This window comes from Seriola dumerili, unplaced genomic scaffold, assembly GCF_002260705.1.
Source record: "Seriola dumerili isolate Sdu_G_001 unplaced genomic scaffold, Sdu_1.0 BDQW01000052.1, whole genome shotgun sequence".
Classification (NCBI taxonomy): domain Eukaryota; kingdom Metazoa; phylum Chordata; class Actinopteri; order Carangiformes; family Carangidae; genus Seriola; species Seriola dumerili.
In genome coordinates, this window is record NW_019174307.1 from 18,974,657 (window position 1) to 18,993,535 (window position 18,879).

At 42.0% G+C, this 18,879-nt stretch overlaps 1 protein-coding gene across 1 annotated transcript in view; it reads left to right on the forward strand.

Moving 5' to 3' along the window:
- Positions 1–18,879, forward strand: part of dirc2 (disrupted in renal carcinoma 2) — a 47,480-nt gene that overhangs the window by 18,976 nt on the left and 9,625 nt on the right. Inside the window, exons 5-8 of the mRNA XM_022741390.1 lie at positions 1,389–1,497; positions 8,230–8,297; positions 14,216–14,343; positions 17,782–17,964. Of these exons, the coding sequence (XP_022597111.1) occupies positions 1,389–1,497; positions 8,230–8,297; positions 14,216–14,343; positions 17,782–17,964 (488 nt within the window). The remainder of the gene's footprint in view (positions 1–1,388; positions 1,498–8,229; positions 8,298–14,215; positions 14,344–17,781; positions 17,965–18,879) is intronic.

Below are 18,879 nucleotides of genomic sequence, written 5' to 3' on the forward strand. Positions count from 1 at the left end.
TTAAAAACTCAGTGTAAATATAGTTGGTGACAGTTTTAATAATCAGTAATAAAGTCATTCATCAAGCAAAATGCAAACTATTCTCTGGTTTGAGCTTCTTAAATGTGAGCACTTTGATAAACTGGAAATATATTGAATATGTTTGGGTTTTAAACTGTTGGTCATGTAAAGATCCCCTGGCGATCTAGGAAATTATAACAGGTATTTTTTATTATAGTCTATTGTTTTATAGACTAAATGTCTAATTGGTTAATCTAAAAATAATTGATAGATAATTATATAATATAAATAATCCCAGGGAGCACAGGAGAGAATTCTTTTTTACATGTATAAGAACACCTTTAATCGTCCTCCCCCATTTTCACTGAATAGTAGGAATAGTTCCATTAAACAGTGCTATCAAACTGGAATTTACCATTTAAACTTATATCTCAAGAATGAATATTATATTCTATAGGGAATAATATCAACAAATAAATGTTTCCACACTTTTTAAATATGCTGATGCTGAATATACTGAGAGTCAGCCGCAGTAGTTGCTGTAATAGTCACAGTTACCGTGGTACCGGTTTCAGCTTCAGGGAGGTTTTTGAGTTGTTTGATTCGTTATTGCGGAAACCAGAGTGAATTAATTCTGTTAAGTCTTTTATGATATATAATTTATTATCAATTCACTCATCCAGTGAATGAATCAGAGGACATCTCACTCCATCTGTTGAACACCACACGACCATGGAGCTTGGAGAGCAGCTTTGGACCGTATTGTTCAGTTTAGGTGCATGTTGCCCTCTGTGACACCTCAGCTTTATTTTGGCAGCTCTGCCCACTATGTGCAGATAGATGCTTATCGCTCTGTCACTACGCTCTGCATAAGGATAGATCTTTTGCTGTGACAGAAGCAGGAGGAATTGTGTGTGTGTGTGTGTGTGCACAGTATAGGGAAGACTAGTAAAAAAGACCTGGAGCTGATGGCAGACCTCCAAACACCAGTGAACAGGAGGGGAAGGAGGAATTTCATTATGTTGCTTTCACTCTTTCATCTCAGGCCAGAGCTGTTAGGATGTGGACTGTACTTGATTTTAACAGTATGTTTTTACAGAACTTTAGTCAGTGGCTATAGTTAAAAAATAAACTAGAGGCTAGCATAGTGACCCTCTGTCCTTTCACAGAATGATGTGTTGTCCAGCATAGAAGATTATAGAAGATATAGAAGATTTAAGGTTAATGTTATGGATATTATTCTAATCTAATGGTTCCAAGACACACATGGTCAGAGAACTCAGCCATATTCATATTGCTGGGAGAATCAGTACACAAACAACTTAGTCACAAGACTTTGTTGAGAGTGCATCAATCTTGAATCTCTAATGTGGGTTTGTCCCCTTTAGTAACCTGCGGTTCCTGATGATAGCGCTGGCCTATGCAGTCCCCACAGGAGTGATTGCCGGCTGGGCAGGAGTCCTTGACATGGTCCTTACACCAGCCAAAGTCAGTCAGGTAGGTATCTCACTCACTCACACTCACACACACACACACACACACACACACACACACACACACACACACACACACACACACACACACACACACACACACACACACAGAATGACATATCACCTTTAATCTTGGTAATGTATTAGGTTTGGATAAAAAGAACATCAGTAAACCAAGGTCACTAACAGCACTGAATATAGTAGCTATGAGTGGGCTTTTTTTTCAAGTGCACACTTTGCCAAGAAATGTTTGTGTGGGAAGACTTTCCAAACACCACTCCATCAAAAAGGTAAAATCCGTAGTCAATACTGCTATTTTGGCCGCTTTTTGTGAAAATGTGCAGACTAGGTCAGCACTTATTCTACTCAACACTTTACTTTTCATCTTGGTTACCCTTTAGGTGGATGTTGCACCCAAGAATAGAATGAAAAGACAGCCATCGTGTATTTCTGCATAAAAAACGAAGCAGCGCGAGTAGCTTACCATTCCATTCACCAGGTTTGATTTTCCCGTTTTGAAAACCCTCACTGTGCCAGCTATTTGCAGATCTTTACACAAGTGTAGCCCACTCAGATGAACAATGGGATAAATATCCGGTAAGATTTCTCTTCGGCCTCCTGGTTGTGTCTTGAAGAAAGTCGTCATGCCTTCAAGAGAGTGAGGCCTGTTATTTGTCCAGTCGATGCTCCTTAGAGTCAACGCACAGAAAGCACACATTGCATTTTAAAGCAGATCTGAAATACTGGAGATGCTGAGGGATAATTAACCCCAAGGCTCCTGTACTATAATGAGAAAGTGTATTTCTGTGTAGAAGGCCTCCTGACAGCTGAACTTTTCTGCAGTGCTTTATTAACTCGCTCTTACCCTCTTTTGAATACACTTTAAAGTTCAAAAATGATGTCCTTCACTGTACAAAAAACAGATTCAGCCATATTTCTAGGGACCTAAAAATAAAAGAAGAAAAAAAGAGGGAAATGATTGTTAATCACACTCAGCACTTCTGTCCGTCTTTTGTGAAGGGGCCCAATCAACTGCAATTCATCATTTGCATGCCTGCTTTCCATCTTCAGTCTGAGACAGACAAAAGAGGAAGGCAAGTTGAGTGGGGGTGGGGGGGGTGGGGTGCAGGTTGGAGAAGAAGGTCTGTATCATTTCCATCTTCCAGGTCTCAACACAGCAGTATGTCGAAAGACAAAGGGAGGATCTTTTCAAGGTTATCATCAGACAGGTGCTGCTTGAGAGGAGATCACACACAGGAGAGCGAAGGATGAGACACTTCTCGTCACACCTCTATCTTTATACCCCTGTCAAGAGGTAGCAGAGCGCATACCAAATTGTTCTTAGATTTCATTTGTTCTCAAAAGATTTTTTTCCTCTCCTCCACATTCCTTTTATCCATGCTAGTTAAGGAGATAAAAGTGTGTTAAGAATAAAAGTCTGTTGCAGTGAGGTGAGCTATGTTACAGGATATCTCATGGGTACAAAACTTGGAGCTTAGAAAATGAATGGACCAGAACAGTGATGCATCCAAACATGGTGAAATGGAAGAGTATTAAGAAGAGTTCTGGAAATGTTCTTTGTTCTTCAGACATGGAGATGTTTGTTCTTAAAGTCAAGTTAAACTGAGGAAAAGCAAACACAGCGTCTTCTTTTTAAGCTCACTGTGCCTCCGCAGATCCAAATCATAGGTTTAACTTATCCCGCTTTCCTATCTGCTGTAAGCTTTGTTGATTCTGTCAGATCCAAAAACAGTGCAGAGAGATGTTGCACAAGATGTGATGTGTGTAGACCTTTTCCCTCTTTCTCTCCATGAGCTCCCATGCACTTGCACTGGAACAAACATTTTTGCTCTGCTCTGTTCCCTTTTGTTATCTTCCTCTCATTCGAAAAATGCTACTGAGACTGACTGTTTGTCTGGTAATTTAAAATATGCAGTAAGAGCCTCAGGCCAAGGCACAAAAAGATGATAGCAAGAGGGCAATTTCATACTTTCTATTAATTTCCTCGTGGTTTCCCATAATATGTTCATTTTGAAGCAGGTGGGTGGTTACATGAAAGTGTACTCACAAGCGGATGTGTATACCTTGGTACTCCTTTCCTTTGCGGATAATTGCTCCATTGTACGGGAGCAGAGGTCATCCTGATTGTGAAGCCTGTGTCAGTCTGTTATGATATAAAGCGTGCCTCACGCTGGCACTATCTATGCAGACCAGATCCTGCTGCAAATGGGTGGGATGCAAGTGCGCTCGTTTTCGCCTAAGTGCATCACTTAAATCCCTTCATTTATGCTCACAGGCCACACTTGGATCTGATGCAATACATCCCACCTACGTGCCAACTTCCAGCCATCTTGGTTTATTTCCACTCTGCCCTAGTTGGAGGTTTTCATCTACTTTTGGAGATCTCTTTCTTTCCCTCCCTTTCCTGTCCATCTCTTCTCCCTCTCACAGAAGCCGGTCTGGAGCTGCACGCTGTCACGCTTATTTTCGAATAATGACTTCTGTACTGCAAATACCAAATGCTTTTTTCAGTGTTCTGAAATGCACACATTTGACAACTTTCTTCTACCTCTGCTTCATGCAGTCATTTATCTTTAGTCTGTTTCCAGATTTCGCTTCATCTTCCCTCCCCTCTCTGCCCTCCCTCCCCATCTTTTTACAGCATTTTTCTTTGAGCTGTTCTTCAGGGTTCTTCCCCAAAGATAAAGATGCTTCTGTCATCTGTTTTTCCAGCTAGCCATGTGGTCTGATTGAGAGGTGACCATGGCTGCTGTGAGGCAGCATGTATAGTTGTTGTCGGATGAGACAAATGCTGCCGTCTACTCTCTAAAACTGATTTGGACAAACAAACTTGTGCCCAATCCACAGCTGAGGGTCCTAAAACAATCATAGTGTTAAAACACGCACACTACAAATGACAAAAAGTGATCCAGCACTAAGCCATGTCCTGCTGCGACCAGGGGAGAAGATTGACTAAATATAACCCAGAAGAAACTTGCAAGGGTTGATTTAAATAAATGAAAGACAGACGAACAGAGACATGCAGGGATCGGCTGGCTGGCAAATGGCACAGCAGGAGGAGACGCAGTGGTCTGACTGACACTATGCTAGGAAAGTTAGCAGGGTTTTGAGTGATGCAAAAACTGATTGTAGTAACTTGAGGGTGACAAAGTATTGGGCTGAAGGCACATGGAAATGGATTTCAAAATTTTCATGTTTGTGGCTTCATAAATACAAGGCCAGTGTGAACATCAATGGAAATTAAACAACAGCCTAAAGATACTGCAAACACACTGTGAGTTAAACATGTAGACAGCAACTGTGATGTCACCCATAGGATTCTGAATGCACACTTTGAAAGCTTTAGGGGGGTTTTTACTCTTGTCTTGAAAATGTCTAGGAAATGTATGTTTAGGAAACTGGGTGGATCCTTGGTGAAGCAGTGGTGGAAAGAGTAATTGGCAACTACCATGACTAGGTGTTACAACCAAGTCCCACACCAACTCCTCAGCTCCTAGCTCTTGTTTTGGAGTGACATTTGAGTTTGAGTGCAACGTAAAAACCAGGGATGGACTCTAGAAGAAAGGAGATGGAAGTATAGGATACAGATTCAGGCACACTTTGGGAACATGTGCTCACTTCATGTTGACATGGTACATCCAAGAAGTGACCTTGCCTGCATCAGGGAAACTGGAGTTCTCTCCTGAAAACCTCTCTATAGAGGAAGGCTCTGGCTGTTATTTGTACAGTAACTCACTGAGAACTTTATTAGGGACACCTTTAAACCCACTTCAGTTGATGATTCAGTTAATGTTCACATCAAATATCAGAATGAGGAAAAAATGTGATCTCGGTGACTTTGTCCGTGGCATTATTGTTGCTGCCAGGTTTGAGTATTTCTGAAACTGCTGATCTGGGATTTTCACATAGTCTCTAGAGTTGTTACTCAGAATGGTGCCAAAGACAAAAAAAAACCATCCAGTGAGCGGCAGTTCTGTGGATGTAAATGCCTTTTTGTTGAGAGGTCAGAGGAGAGTGGCCAGAGCTGATGGAAAGGCTACAATAACGCAGATAACCACCGTTCACGACCGTGGCGAGCAGAGAACCATCTCGGAATGCACAACACATTGAACCTCGTGGCAGATGGGATACAACAGCGGAAGACCACGTCAGGTTCTAGTTCTGTCAGCCAAGAACAGAAACGTAAGGCTGCTGCGTGCTCAGACTCAGGCTCGCCAAAACCGGACAGTTGAAGACTGCAAAAACATATCCTGGTGTGATGAATCTGGATTTCTGCTGAGGCAGCAGATGGGAGGGTAATTTGGCATCAACAGCATGAATCCATGGACCCAACCTGCCTTGTGTCAACAGTCCAGGCTGCTGCTAGTGGTGTAATGGTGCGGGGAATGTTTTCTTGTCACACTTTGGTCCCTTAATAGCAATCAATCATGGTTTGAATTCCACAGCCCTAGTATTGTTGCTGACAACGTGTGTCCCTTTATGGTCACAATTTACCATCCTCTAATGGCTACTTCCAGTGTGATAATGCACCATGTTACAAATCAAAAGTCGTCTGACTGGTTTCATGAACAAGTTCTGTGTTCTTCAGTGGCCTCCCCGGTCACCAGATCTGATTCCAGCAGAACACCTTTGGGGTAGAACAGGAGATTGGCAGCATGAATGTGCAGCTGACAAATCTGCAGATGTGATCTGATGCAGTCATGTCAACATGGACCAGAACCGCAAAGAAATGTTTCCAACATCTTCTCATCAAAAAAGCTAATTTTAGTTAGGAGTTGTCAAACCCGGAGTCCAGTCAATGAAACAAGATTGGAGGAATGGGTTGTACATGACTATAATTGTATTAGGTAGGAGGTATAAGTTAGGGTGAAACCAGGACCAGAAGTGCCATTGAAACACAAAAGGACAGTGAGATGGTTTGACAATGCTAAGGTGTATAATTATTGGTTTGGATTTGATGAAGAAGTGGGATAGTAAAGGCTCTTATAAAAACACTGCACTCCTGGCGTTTGAGTAGAAATGTGCCAGACAGCCAGACAGAAGGATTGAGCGCAGACCTTAGCATTACCATAATGAGTATGACTCAGGAAACAGGTACTGCACTGTGATCATCAGTCATGTGTAATTGTTCTCTTAATGGAGATGAGCCATTTATAATGCACAGAACTACAGACTGATCCAATGTGTCCTGCTTCCTTTTTAGTGTGATTGCTGTTTTTATTCCATTACTAAACCACTTGCGAAGTTCCAGAGCAGTGTTTAACTTTATTAGAATGCATGTTCTGCCTTCACACAAAACACTTGCTTTTTACTGAAGACTGTTTTGTGGATTTTCTGGGATTACATGAAGTGACTTGAAGGAGGAATACCATGTTGAACTAAAGCTAAGGATAAGGTCTTTGATTATTGGCTTAAAATGGCTTATAACAAGAGATTCAGAGAGAAAAATTAAGGAACTCAAACACGTTAATGTGTCAAGAGCCAGAAGACCTGGCTTTCCCTTCCCTAGCACTAGTCATCTCCAGCTTATTGACACAATCGCAATATAGCAGACATGATTAAGCTTCAAATCTGTCCTTTTTTTAGGGTTCCAAGGCACTAAGAATACTGCAGTTAATTACCTCTCCACCCGCACATGAAACATAGTAATTTGCATCTCAGAATTGAAATGGCTTGGCAAGCAATTTATGTTTAGCTTCCTAAATTGGTGCACAAACCAATGTGGCATTATACGCCTTAGAAGCCCTTACATTGGTGCTGCACAGCCTACATAGATAATAAGCAGCAGTTATAGGGGCCAATAGGGTAGTGGGAGTTTAAAATGTTTGTGAATCAAATATTTTGATCAGCGCCATTTACTGGGGAGGTGCATTTCGCCTCACCTCAAGCCATGCGTGCCTTCCCGATGAGTTTTTAGCATATTACAGGCGGCTGGCCGGCACAGAACACTCAGAGGAGTGTAATTTAGATCAAATATAATAACATTTTGGCATTCATCACTTACTCAGCCAGAATACATTTTACATTTAATAACTTTGATAGTCCACTTTTCTTCATTATAGACTTTCCTGACAGGTCGTTGCAGAGTATGATTAAGCAAAAAGCATCAGATCCTACTTTAGATTCTGCTCCCTTGCTGTCTCATCTTCCATCTGGTTGAATTTGGTTGAATGTGAGTTATTGCCTCGGGGAGATGGATGGGAACCAAACACCTTCATTGGCACCCGGAGACGTTCTCGCCTGGGTGCCACAAGCTGATTGGTTTTGCGTGTGTGTGTGTGTGTGTGTGTGCGCGTGTGTGTGCGTACGTGTGGTACACTTCACCTCGTATTGATTCTGCTGCAGTCCCTTGGCCATAGCGTTGTTTCTCCTGAGTTTATGGCAGTGTATGTGTTGGCCTTCACCAGGATAAATAAGAAAGGACAACGATCTTACACACACACCCACACACACACACGCACAGCTGTTCTTATAGCAATGCTGCCCGACAATTTGCCAGACACACTGACTGACAGTCCTCAGCAGACTTCAGACACTTAGTGCTTGCTCTCTGTCTCGCTCTGTCCCCACAGTCATGAATTGCATGTTGAACACTGAATAATCTTCCCTTTGCTTCACGACTCTCTCTCCCTGTCTCTTCTCCTTTTTTCTTTCTCTCTTACTTTATTGTTTTTTTTAATCCACCATCCTCTTTATCTTCTCTTTTTTTATACAGGTGGATGCAGGTTGGATTGGTTTCTGGTCGACTGTTGGTGGCTGTGTGTTTGGAGTGGCAATGGCCAGGTGAGCTATACCTTGTTTTTCAATGATGTAAGTCTCTCACTTTGTGACCACTGAGTGGTTGCAGTTGTATGGTAAGATTGCCTCAGCAAGTTTAGACTGCTAAGACCTGTGCACATCCAGAGCTTCCCCAGAATGGGCTTGTTAATTAACATCTCCCACAAACAAACGCCATGGACCTGGGTAGCCTATACCCAGCCCTTTCATCCATGTTATTATGTAACTTTCAAAAGAGAACATAGCGCCACCCTTGCCTGGTTCCAGACCCCTGACCCCCCCCACCCCCACCCCACCCCTGATGTCTAATTTTCTCAGCGTTTAAGTGAAAACAAAATGGTAATTCAGTCTGATTATCAGGCCACACAGCTCAGTGAAAACTTGATGGACCCGGTGAGGCATCAAATTAGAAAACAGACATTTACTGTAACCCCTCATTTACATTTGCAGACCTTCTCTGTGTAACCCATGCAGCCCTCGATGTAGAGTTGTCTCAAGGATGGTCAGAAAACCAGACATTTGAGCAACTTCAGATGTAGATCCCTATGTAGTTAGAATAATGACAGTTCTAGTTGGCTTTCTGTGTTTACCACCTGTTCCCGGCATGAATGCGTACCTGGTGTAACGCAACACAAAAGATGGAACTGTCCTTGAATTCTTGCAAGTATTCACTTCAAGTTCTGTGCGATAGCCTCCCCTGTGCCCCTGCTACCTGAAGAAGTAGATTAGGAGCTAGTACCTTTTGAATCTTCCTCACAGTGCAATGGCTCGGGTCACTGGTGTAATACATATATATTGTAATTTAGTCTAGCTCCCGTTCATAACCTTATTAATAACTTATTCTCTTGTAACGAACAGTGGAGGGTTGACTTGAGTAAAAGGATGGGGGTCTCTCGCTCGCTCCCTTCATCTAATCTACTCTCTTTTAATATATGATCTGTATCCAGCGACGCTGTGATAGAGCGAGGGGAATAGATGCTATTGCATTTCCACTTCACCTCCCCTGATGAATAGGGAGCCACACCGCAAAGACAAAGTGTGGAGTCTGCAAAAGCAAGGGATTCATTCCTGCTCTGACGGATATATGTTTATCGTAGGCCGAGGCCCAATCAGCACTTCCAGGCAGGCCCACTGTTTTCTTTAAGTTGTAATCACGTAAATGAGCCCATAACTCCCACCGTTAATCAATGAAGCTGTTTGCAGCATGAGATGAGTGTATGTAAACAGAGCTGTTGAGTTATTGGTGTTGATTACATAGACTCTGAGGCCATGGACGGATTGATTAGACTCTTTGCTGCTACAGTTGATAGTTAAATGAAATTCAGTTTTAACAATTGGCCGCACATCATTTGCTCTATGTGCAGATGTGGAAATGTGATAAACGCGGTTGGTAGGGGTCAGGTGTGAACCTGTCTAAACCACGTATCAAGTATCAGTGTAGTGATTTGATTGCAGCTCTTAAATGCTACCTGTGCATTAGGCAAACCGTAGTTCCTGCACTTTTGCACCGAGATATTGATTCTATTACTATGTAATGATACAAAGTCATCTGACAAAGTAAAGTTTATGACAACACCTTTACTTTACTTTAAAAATGTGAGGCCAGCTTTGCTGATTTATTAATTGGGTTGGAAATTAGTTTGGACGTGTTATAAGCGAAAGTTAATGCACTTTTTGTTTTAGTTTTACAACTTTACGTACATCATTATTTCATCATTACTGTCTCAGAATTTTTGAAAGAAAAAATAAATAAAAAAACTTGAAAGTCAGACATTTTCTTACCATTTAAGCGTACATCTACTGTATATATTTCACACCTGTATCTGGGTAATAATGCTATGCTAAGCTGGAGCATAATTGAGACGTTGACTTGTAATTTGTGGTTGCTGCGCCTGGGTAATGGAAAACAGGAAACAGACATTCTCATTTACTATCATCAGTCACCAAGCTGTTTTTTTTTTTTTTTTTTTTTTCCCTCACATCCCCTCTTTGATTGTGATGTCCGTTGGGAAATGAGCCCCTAGATGCAATCTTACTGGGCTCCTTTGATTAGGGCAATGTTTTAAAAGAGCAGAACCAGAAGGAACTAACCAGTATCTTTACTTTATTCATTCTCTCTCTACTCCCATAAAACTAAATCCTGCCCCTCTCTGCTCTTTCCTTCTTCCTCTTCTTCATCCTGCTGGAACATGGCATCATTAGATACATTCCCAGGAAAGCCTGTGGTAATGAACTGAGCAGAGAGCAATCTTTGGCCCTTGTCTCACCCACTAGCAGCCCTTAAGATGTTAATGTCAGAATGCGAGTTATTATATGCCACTAGCGGTCCCTGTCCCCCCAGCTACCACAGTACCAAGCCAATGCTGAGCACAATTTGCCACAGGGGGCAGAAAATTACCCCCTTTTAAATGCTTTTTGTGTTGCAATTTCACATTTTAAGTGGCTTGTATTCCTCCAAAGCTAAATTTCTTAGGGGATCAGCGGTCGGGCCTTTGCCAAAAATCACTGGATGCTTGAAAGCATTTCCCTCCCTGTGACTTGCTGGTGAATAGTTGAATGGCAGGGAGCTTAATACAGCAGGTTCAATTAATGGTGGTGGATGCTGCAAGGTGTGGCACCCATCATGGAAACATTTGACAAACAATCTGGCGACTGTTTAATTGCATGGCCCAGACAGAAGCTGATTGGATAACGGTCGCTGCATACTTTTTTTCCCATCACAGATTGAGGAGGGAAAGAATAACTAACAAGGGTCCCTCATTATCTTCCCATTACTAGCTCCAGTTAAAAAGATTGGAGAGAGCGGGTGAGGGAAGAGGAGGTGATAGAAAACAGAACTGGGTTATTCTCGTTCACATCACAAAGGTCTGAGCCACGCAATACTCTCAGGTTAATGAGCTGAGATAGAGCAAACACAAATGAGTATCAACTACTGCCTCATTTGTTTTACCTGCAAATCCGTAATTGCATGCTGGTCATCTTATACCTTCTCCATCTATTTGGTTATTTACTGCATGTCCCTCACTAAAAACATAGACAGGCCCAAATGATAATACCATACTAATGATATTCATCAAACCCCGCAGGCACTAGGAGAGCAGAAAATGGAATCTGATTCTACATGACTTAAACGATGCTATCTTTATGGCCAATAAATCCTGTTAGAGGAGTGTTAAAGATAGGCTTTTAATTCCAACATTGCCTCATGAGATGACATGACCCTCTTTACTCACTGAGTAGTGTAACAGAGGTCTGAATTACATTACAGGAGAGAAGTGTTCTCTTGTTCAATATTATTTTGTGTGAGTCTTGTTGTCAACAATTTCTAGGAAAACACCAAAGCCCACAAAGTATTGTATTACTTTCCAACTTCCACATCATGTCTGTGGCAAGGCCCTCTGCTTCTACTAAGTACATCAGTCTTAGAAAACCACTGACATGTAGCTACAATATGTTATTATATGTGACTTTTTCACATTAAAATGTCTAAAAGTGACCAGACCTGTGTTATATATTTTTTTGAGTTACATTATGCCAAATGTAACAGGTGTCATGGTAACGGTGCGTTTCACTTGGTCGCCTTTTGATGGCATCATATCCCCTATGTGTTGGCGTTGTGGCTGTCTGCTAAAAGCTCAAAATTCACTTTTATCCAGTTTTAAACCGCAGTTTTAAGATACATTTTTTACACCTTGGTTGTTTTAATTATATATTCTAACCAGATGAAGTATTTTAATCATTGGACGTCTGGATCTTAAGTTATCAGAGAAAAAAGCCAAGCAAATGTTTGGCAGCTCAGCTCCCAGTCGCTCCCTGACACGCCCTGTGTCTCCTGAAGATCATCAGCGAATCACAGATTTTTAAAGTGAAACTGCTTTATTCTGTGTTTTACTGGTTTTAATCCCCTGGTCCATTTGTTATGGGAAGGAGGACACCCACCGGTAAAAACCTCCTGAACATCTGGATCATGCATTATCAGAGCAACAATCGAAACAAAGGTTAGCAGCAATCTCAGCTCCCAACCCTTCCCTAACGTCTCATGTCCGCTGTATAGCATCAGCGAAACACTGTCTTCAACTGCTTTACTCAGTGCTTTTAACGGTTTTAATCCCCTGGTCTGTTTGATTTGGAGAGGAGGACACCTCTGTGAATAATTCCGCTCCCAGTAAAAAAAAAAAAACCTCCTGAACGACTGACACTGAAGGAATCCAAACTGGGAGAAGCTGACGGCAAGAAGACAACGCCCACGATCCCAAGCAATTCCACCATGTGGCGTTTTGATTGAAAGAGCCCTAGTGGCAGAAGTTACATACTGTGTGTTTAAGTGTATGTCCAGTTGACTCAAAACAAGGAACATGTCATGTCATTGGTGGCCTCCCCCTTTAAAAACACAACACTTCTGATGATAGGATATTTAGCTTTGCTATTGGTCAAGTGTAAGCCAGTAGTTTTCAAAACCCAAACTCTGCTCAATTGTTTTAGTTTCATTCAAACTGTCTTGCACCTGACTTATCTTGGCAATCAGTGACCAAGCTCTTTATCAACTGGACTCAGAGACCATTGGAGGTTGAGTACGCAAAATAAGCTACTTATGGTGTTTCTGCCTCGAGGATCGATTGGAATTGATACAGGGGAGTAGCCTGTGATCCTCTATGCAAAGAGATGAGGGTTTGACTGGATGCAGGCTAAGGATTTCGTCCCTCTTTGGCACCGGGGGAGGTTGAAGGGTTGTGGATGTGAGCCAGTCAGTGGCAGATGGGTGATGCAGATTTGAGGGGTGTAGCTGTGGGCAGAGGAACTAGACATCTCTGTGTAGTAGCAAGCGCTTGGCACTCTAACTAGACTGCCTCTTCCAGTGTAACCGGCTCTTTCTTGAAAACAGAAATATGATGGCTTTAGATCTGTTTATCAGAGAAGGCAGAATTAATCATGTTATGCCCCTTAGCCTGCTCTAAATTCTCTCCCAGTGATTCCAAGTCCAGAGTTAGGAATACAGAATGTAGTAGATGTCCTGTGAACACAGAGGTAATATGTCGAAGCTGTGAATGACAGCTCATGAAATCCCAGGAGATATTAATGTCATCTAAAAATGCCATCCCGCAACATTCTGAGTGGAGATGTTCTCATTATCTGCCCAAAGGGTGGTTTCCCTTATCCCCTGGCCCTCAGCACGCTGACAGAACTTCACAACCTAGCTGAACTAATCAGCCATTTCTAGCACTTCTTTTTTTATTCTTGCATTAAGTTCATTGTCAGGTTCAGACCTCTTTTCTAAAGCATCTCGTCTGCGCACAACAAAACAAAAGTAATTAGTGTCTTTCTTTGCTACAGGCTTGTGTAGCTTTTCACAAGCATACATATGCATACCCAGAGGAGCGGAGAGGAGTTAATGAACTATGAGGGTTTAGAAAGGGCTACAAAGAGAAACCACAATGCTCAAGAGAGTTTGAGAATGGCCGAATGGCTTGTCTTCCACAATATAATAAAATGCACATCTCAAGTCTGTCTGTTTAGCTGGTGAGACAAATTGAATCAACCCTTGGAATAGTGTCTGCTTGTGTAATGACAAGTGCAACTGACGTACTCAGAAATAAGTGGGAGAAGGAAATGATCTAGCCTCTCTCTGCAACAATGCTTGTCTCCAGTAATAGATTATGACACAAGTCACAGAAGAAGCAGACATTGAGAAATTGCATAGCTGCTCATTGTGTTTATGAAGGATGCCTCTTGTTTCTGAAGCAGCTGCCTTTACTCACTTCAGTAATCATGTCAGCCTTTTTGTCCTGGTGTTTTTCTTTTTTTTTTTCAGATCAGCATCTTGAATGTGTAGTACTTTGTCTCAGCGTTTTTTCTTGTTTTGTTTTTTTATATATATATTGATGTTCCTCTTTTCTCCCCCACCCCTTCGTCTCACCCACCCCCAGGTTTGCAGACTCTATTCGGGGGATGCTGAAGCTGATCCTGGTGCTGATGCTAGCAGGAGCCTCGCTGTCCTCCACATGGTTCACGCTCACCTGTCTGAGCAGAGTCACTCACCTTCCCTCCACTGCAGGTTGGTCCAAGGAGACACTGCACACAGCCGATGCAACTGGGGAGGCTCTGATGCAACCCAGAGCCAAAATGAATTCAGTGAGCAGTTCAGTGCTCTGGCTCAGATAAATTTGCCAAAGGCAGGACAATCCACACTGAATTATTATGTGGATTCAGGTGTGCTTCGCCTGCATCCCGTCTTAGTACATATAGACCAGCATGTAAGTGTTTGTGTTGGCTCTGGACTCCAACTCGTAGAATAGAATACAATAGAATACAATAGAAAGCCTTTATTGTCATTGTCCAGAATGCAAAGCAATTAGGACTTCTCTTGATTAGTGCATTTAAAGACACAGGGAAATAGAACAACCACAGCAAATAACACAGGTAAATAAATAAATAAATAAATAAATACATTTAATTATTGCACTAGATCCAGTAGAGATTGCCCTAGAAAGTCAGTCATCATATTGCACGTACGGGGTCACTGTGTTTCTAGGGCAATAGCTTACTGGCTCTAGTGCAGCCAGCTTCACTTCTTGCTTGTTTTGGAGCCTTTTTGTCCTCAGTGTGGTCCTCAGCGAGCAAAACACATGGATGACACTTGAGTGTTTGGCCCTAAAAACCCATTGGCTTTGTCCTGCTGTGTTGTCTTAAAACTGAGCAACCACATGTAAAATGATTCATATACTCTCCACCAATATGGATGTAAACACCCCGGAAGCTTAAAGTCAGCACCACGTAGGTACGGCACAGGTACTGCACAGAGCACTGTACATCTGGTACATATTCAGCAGAACCAGTCCATTAGTAGATGTCAGTGATAAACCCATTAGGGACATTAGTGGACTTTCACTAAGCCAAACCAATAAGCATACCAGCATGTCGTTCAAAGCCACTGATTCTAGGCATCATCATCCATCATCATTCTCCAGGCCCTGGCATTGCTTTCTTTCTATCTCATGTCCTCTTATCTGAGACTCTGGCAATCTGCAGCAGCCAGACTCCAACCTTGTTCATCCACCTGGCACAGCATACATGGGGGGTGTCGTGATACTGCAACAAAATCTGCCAAAACCCCTCATTATCCCAGTGTGGGATGGTCAGTGGCACATACACAGATCAGTGTAATCTGCAGTTTTTGCGACCAACTGACCAGTCTTTTGGGAAGAAAAAAAAAAATCAATCATGTGCATAGAAGTTGTCATTGTGGTGTATTAGATTTTGTGTGTCTCTGTTCTGGTCTCGTCTTGTCTAAATTCCTTGATTTCCTAAAATGAACTCCCTATTATTCAAAGCAGCACAGAATGATGGACACGTGTTAATGCCAAATATAAGAAGGTACACAGATAAACTAGACTTTCCCATGGTTGTATTTGTCATATAAATCAATATCATGGATTCTGCTGCTACTTCCCATAAACCATAATCACCTTTATGTAGCTTGTCCAAGTATGTTTTTCGACTGTGGCTACTAATAACGTTAAGACAAATTATTCTTGCCTTTGTTACAAAGCTGACAGTAGAGAGATAATATAAAATGTGGGCAATGGGGAGTGATGGGGAATGACAAATAACAGAGGTCTGGTACCTTTCCATGATTAATCAAGAAAATAATCAGCAGATTACTTAAAAATTATGCTGATTATTATTGTTATTATTATTGTTAGTTGTAGTCCTAAATGCATAAATGTCTAATTGTAATACGACCCCCAACATAACTTCTAGAAAAAACATTGTCTTCTCTTCAGGGCAGTGAGGTACGTCCCATGTTCCTCTGCTCATCTCATGTCTCCCTCCTTCAAGGGATTTCCTGCTACCTTGTGGGAGCTGGCTGCAGATAGGCTAATTCAATAACGTGAGGGGAAAAGTGCAGTGGTTGAAGGGTTTGATATCAGTGCTTCATTAGGGTTGAATAAAGACAAGCAGGGGAGAAGGCTCTGTTTGATGGCTGCATGAGTGCCGCCTGGATTCCTTGTCACAGGCAGTCGGGCACGCGGGGGCCCTCAGAGGCACTGTGATTAAAGGGACGTGCAGGCTAATGGGGAGCTCATTTGGGCCAATCTGCCGTGATAAGGGAGATGGAGGGTGCCGTGATGCTCAAGAGGTGATGGCTTAATCTCTCCGCACATCTACTCTAATACACGTTCACACATTTTACTTTCGGTCCCAGCCTGAGGACTGAGACTAGACCCTGAGATGGCCAAACATACTGAGCGCTCTCTGATTGCTGTGCAAACACACACACACACACACACACACACACACACACACACACACACACACACACGTAGCTGACAATAAACTGCTGTTTGTAGCAATAAGCCTATATTACACAAATTAAAGCAGCAGCATTCTCGTCATGCCTCAGGAGCAAATGAGACGAGCTGTTTCCTATGTGGACCGCTGCACATTTTGGCAAAAGAATAAGAAATTTGATTTTAATATATTGTAGAATCCATGAAATGAATTACAGCTTAATGCTGAGTGTGCAAAAAAACTAATAACGGCAATATATTACAAAAGAAACTGAAATTCAAATTGAATTGGTGTCACAGAGCCAGTAAAACATTCTCATGACACTCTCATGCCAGACTACGTGTCAAACATCAATACTTTCCTTGTGATAACAAAAATGTGTTCATAGCTCATAGTATCAAAAAGCACCAAGAGCCGTTTGCCTGGTGAGACTTGTAACTTTGTTTATACATTCTTTGATTTACTTATTACAGACTTAAACTTTTGTGAATTTTAGACGGTATTTTATTCAGGTAACTTAATTGGCTGCTTGTTTTTCTGACGATATTTAACATTTAGGAAGTTTGGCCTCTTTTGATACATTAAAAAAGGCCTTTATGATACACATTTTTCAATCTGTCAGAGTAAGGTTTCAAAAAAGGTCTGTTTTGTTAGATTTACTTGAGTCAGGTATGACATTTACACAAGTATAGAAAAACACACAATTGGATCCCCTGCAGCCTTAAACTGATCCTTCCTAAAATTGAGCACTTGAAATAGGAATGTGATATAAACAAAGGGAGTGAGCCAGAAACGCACAAACCTGACAAATTTGATTCATTATGTGACACTGCAGGCCAGGTGACCAGACTTGGGGGAGATGTGTTATGTTGTTTGGGTTGCAAACTGGCCATTTTCCATCAAAATGCCCACAGTGGTTTGGGTTTGTTTCCAGTAAATTGCCACCTTAAGGGGAGGCGTTCTAAATGAAATGCTTCAGGATGAGGCTTTCGTCATCAATCTCATTGCTGTTGAGAACAAATGGCACAGTAGGAAGCTTTAGAACACAGCATAAATCACCACTGTGGTTCCATAAACTTGACTAGCATGCCATCGTTTTTTAAACAGTCGCTCAGATGGGATTTGATGCCCAATTACATCAAAGTTACCAGTTTAAACTGTAACTTTTTGTTGTTCTGCTGTTTCTTTTGCCCTCTCACAGCCATCCTGTACACTTCCTGCATCCTGGTGGGCATTTTTATCAACAGCAGCGTGCCAATATTCTTCGAGCTCTTCATCGAGACGGTGTACCCGGTCCCTGAAGGCATCACCTGTGGAGTGGTCACTTTCCTGGGGAACCTGGTCACCGGCCTGCTCCTCTTCTTTCTTACTTTTTACTCTACAGGTAAGACAGGAGTACTGCATGTGTGCGAATGAGGAAACAGTATGTGATGAAATTCCCATTGGTTTGTTAATATTTTCAAATGCATTCATTTTTTCATTCATCTTCTGCACCTATTAGTCTCGTGGCATTAGGATAACACCACCTAAATACTTCTTGTATTTCTTATTTTTGTCAATGGAAAATGTCTGAATGTGCGCCATTCAGAGGCTTTCTGTCCCCTGCAGGTTTCTCTCATCTCCCAAAAGCCACAGGCTCAATTGTCTCCAAAAATCCATTTGAAGCCCTGCAGATGCTGCCGATAAAAGGCGGACAGTGGGAAAATTAGGTTTCAATGCAATTGACACATTCAGCATAAAGAAAGAAAACTTCCTATTGTAATTTAGACTCAGATTTATCTTTTGAGTTGGCTGCCTGACAGACTTTGATATAATAATTTACGGCTGCAGCAGAGAGGACAGCATGTCATCTGCTTCTCTTCTGCCTCTGTGGCTTTCTCATGAAAAAGTGAATTCATAAGTAAACTGAGCTCAGTCATCCATCTAAGCAACTGTGTGTTTGTGTGTGTGTGTGAATGTGTGTGAGAAAGTGCATTTTTGTGTGTATGTTAGTATGTACTCGAGACCATGTTTCATGAGTGCGGCTTCTTCTTCTGATCTTTGTTCACCTGTCTTCAGTTTCATTATCCTTCCCTGTAAGTTTGGCTACATCACAGCAGCAATCAGCTGGAAAAGACAGATCCATCTCTGACACACACACACACACACACACACACACACACACACACACTCCTTTTACCGTTTGTTTGAGTAAATAAGAAATATATTTTCAGACCCTCATAAATATTCATGAGGTCCATCCTCCTCTGCCAAATCCTTCCGATTGCTACAAGGCTACTGACAGCTGCTGGCTGACAAC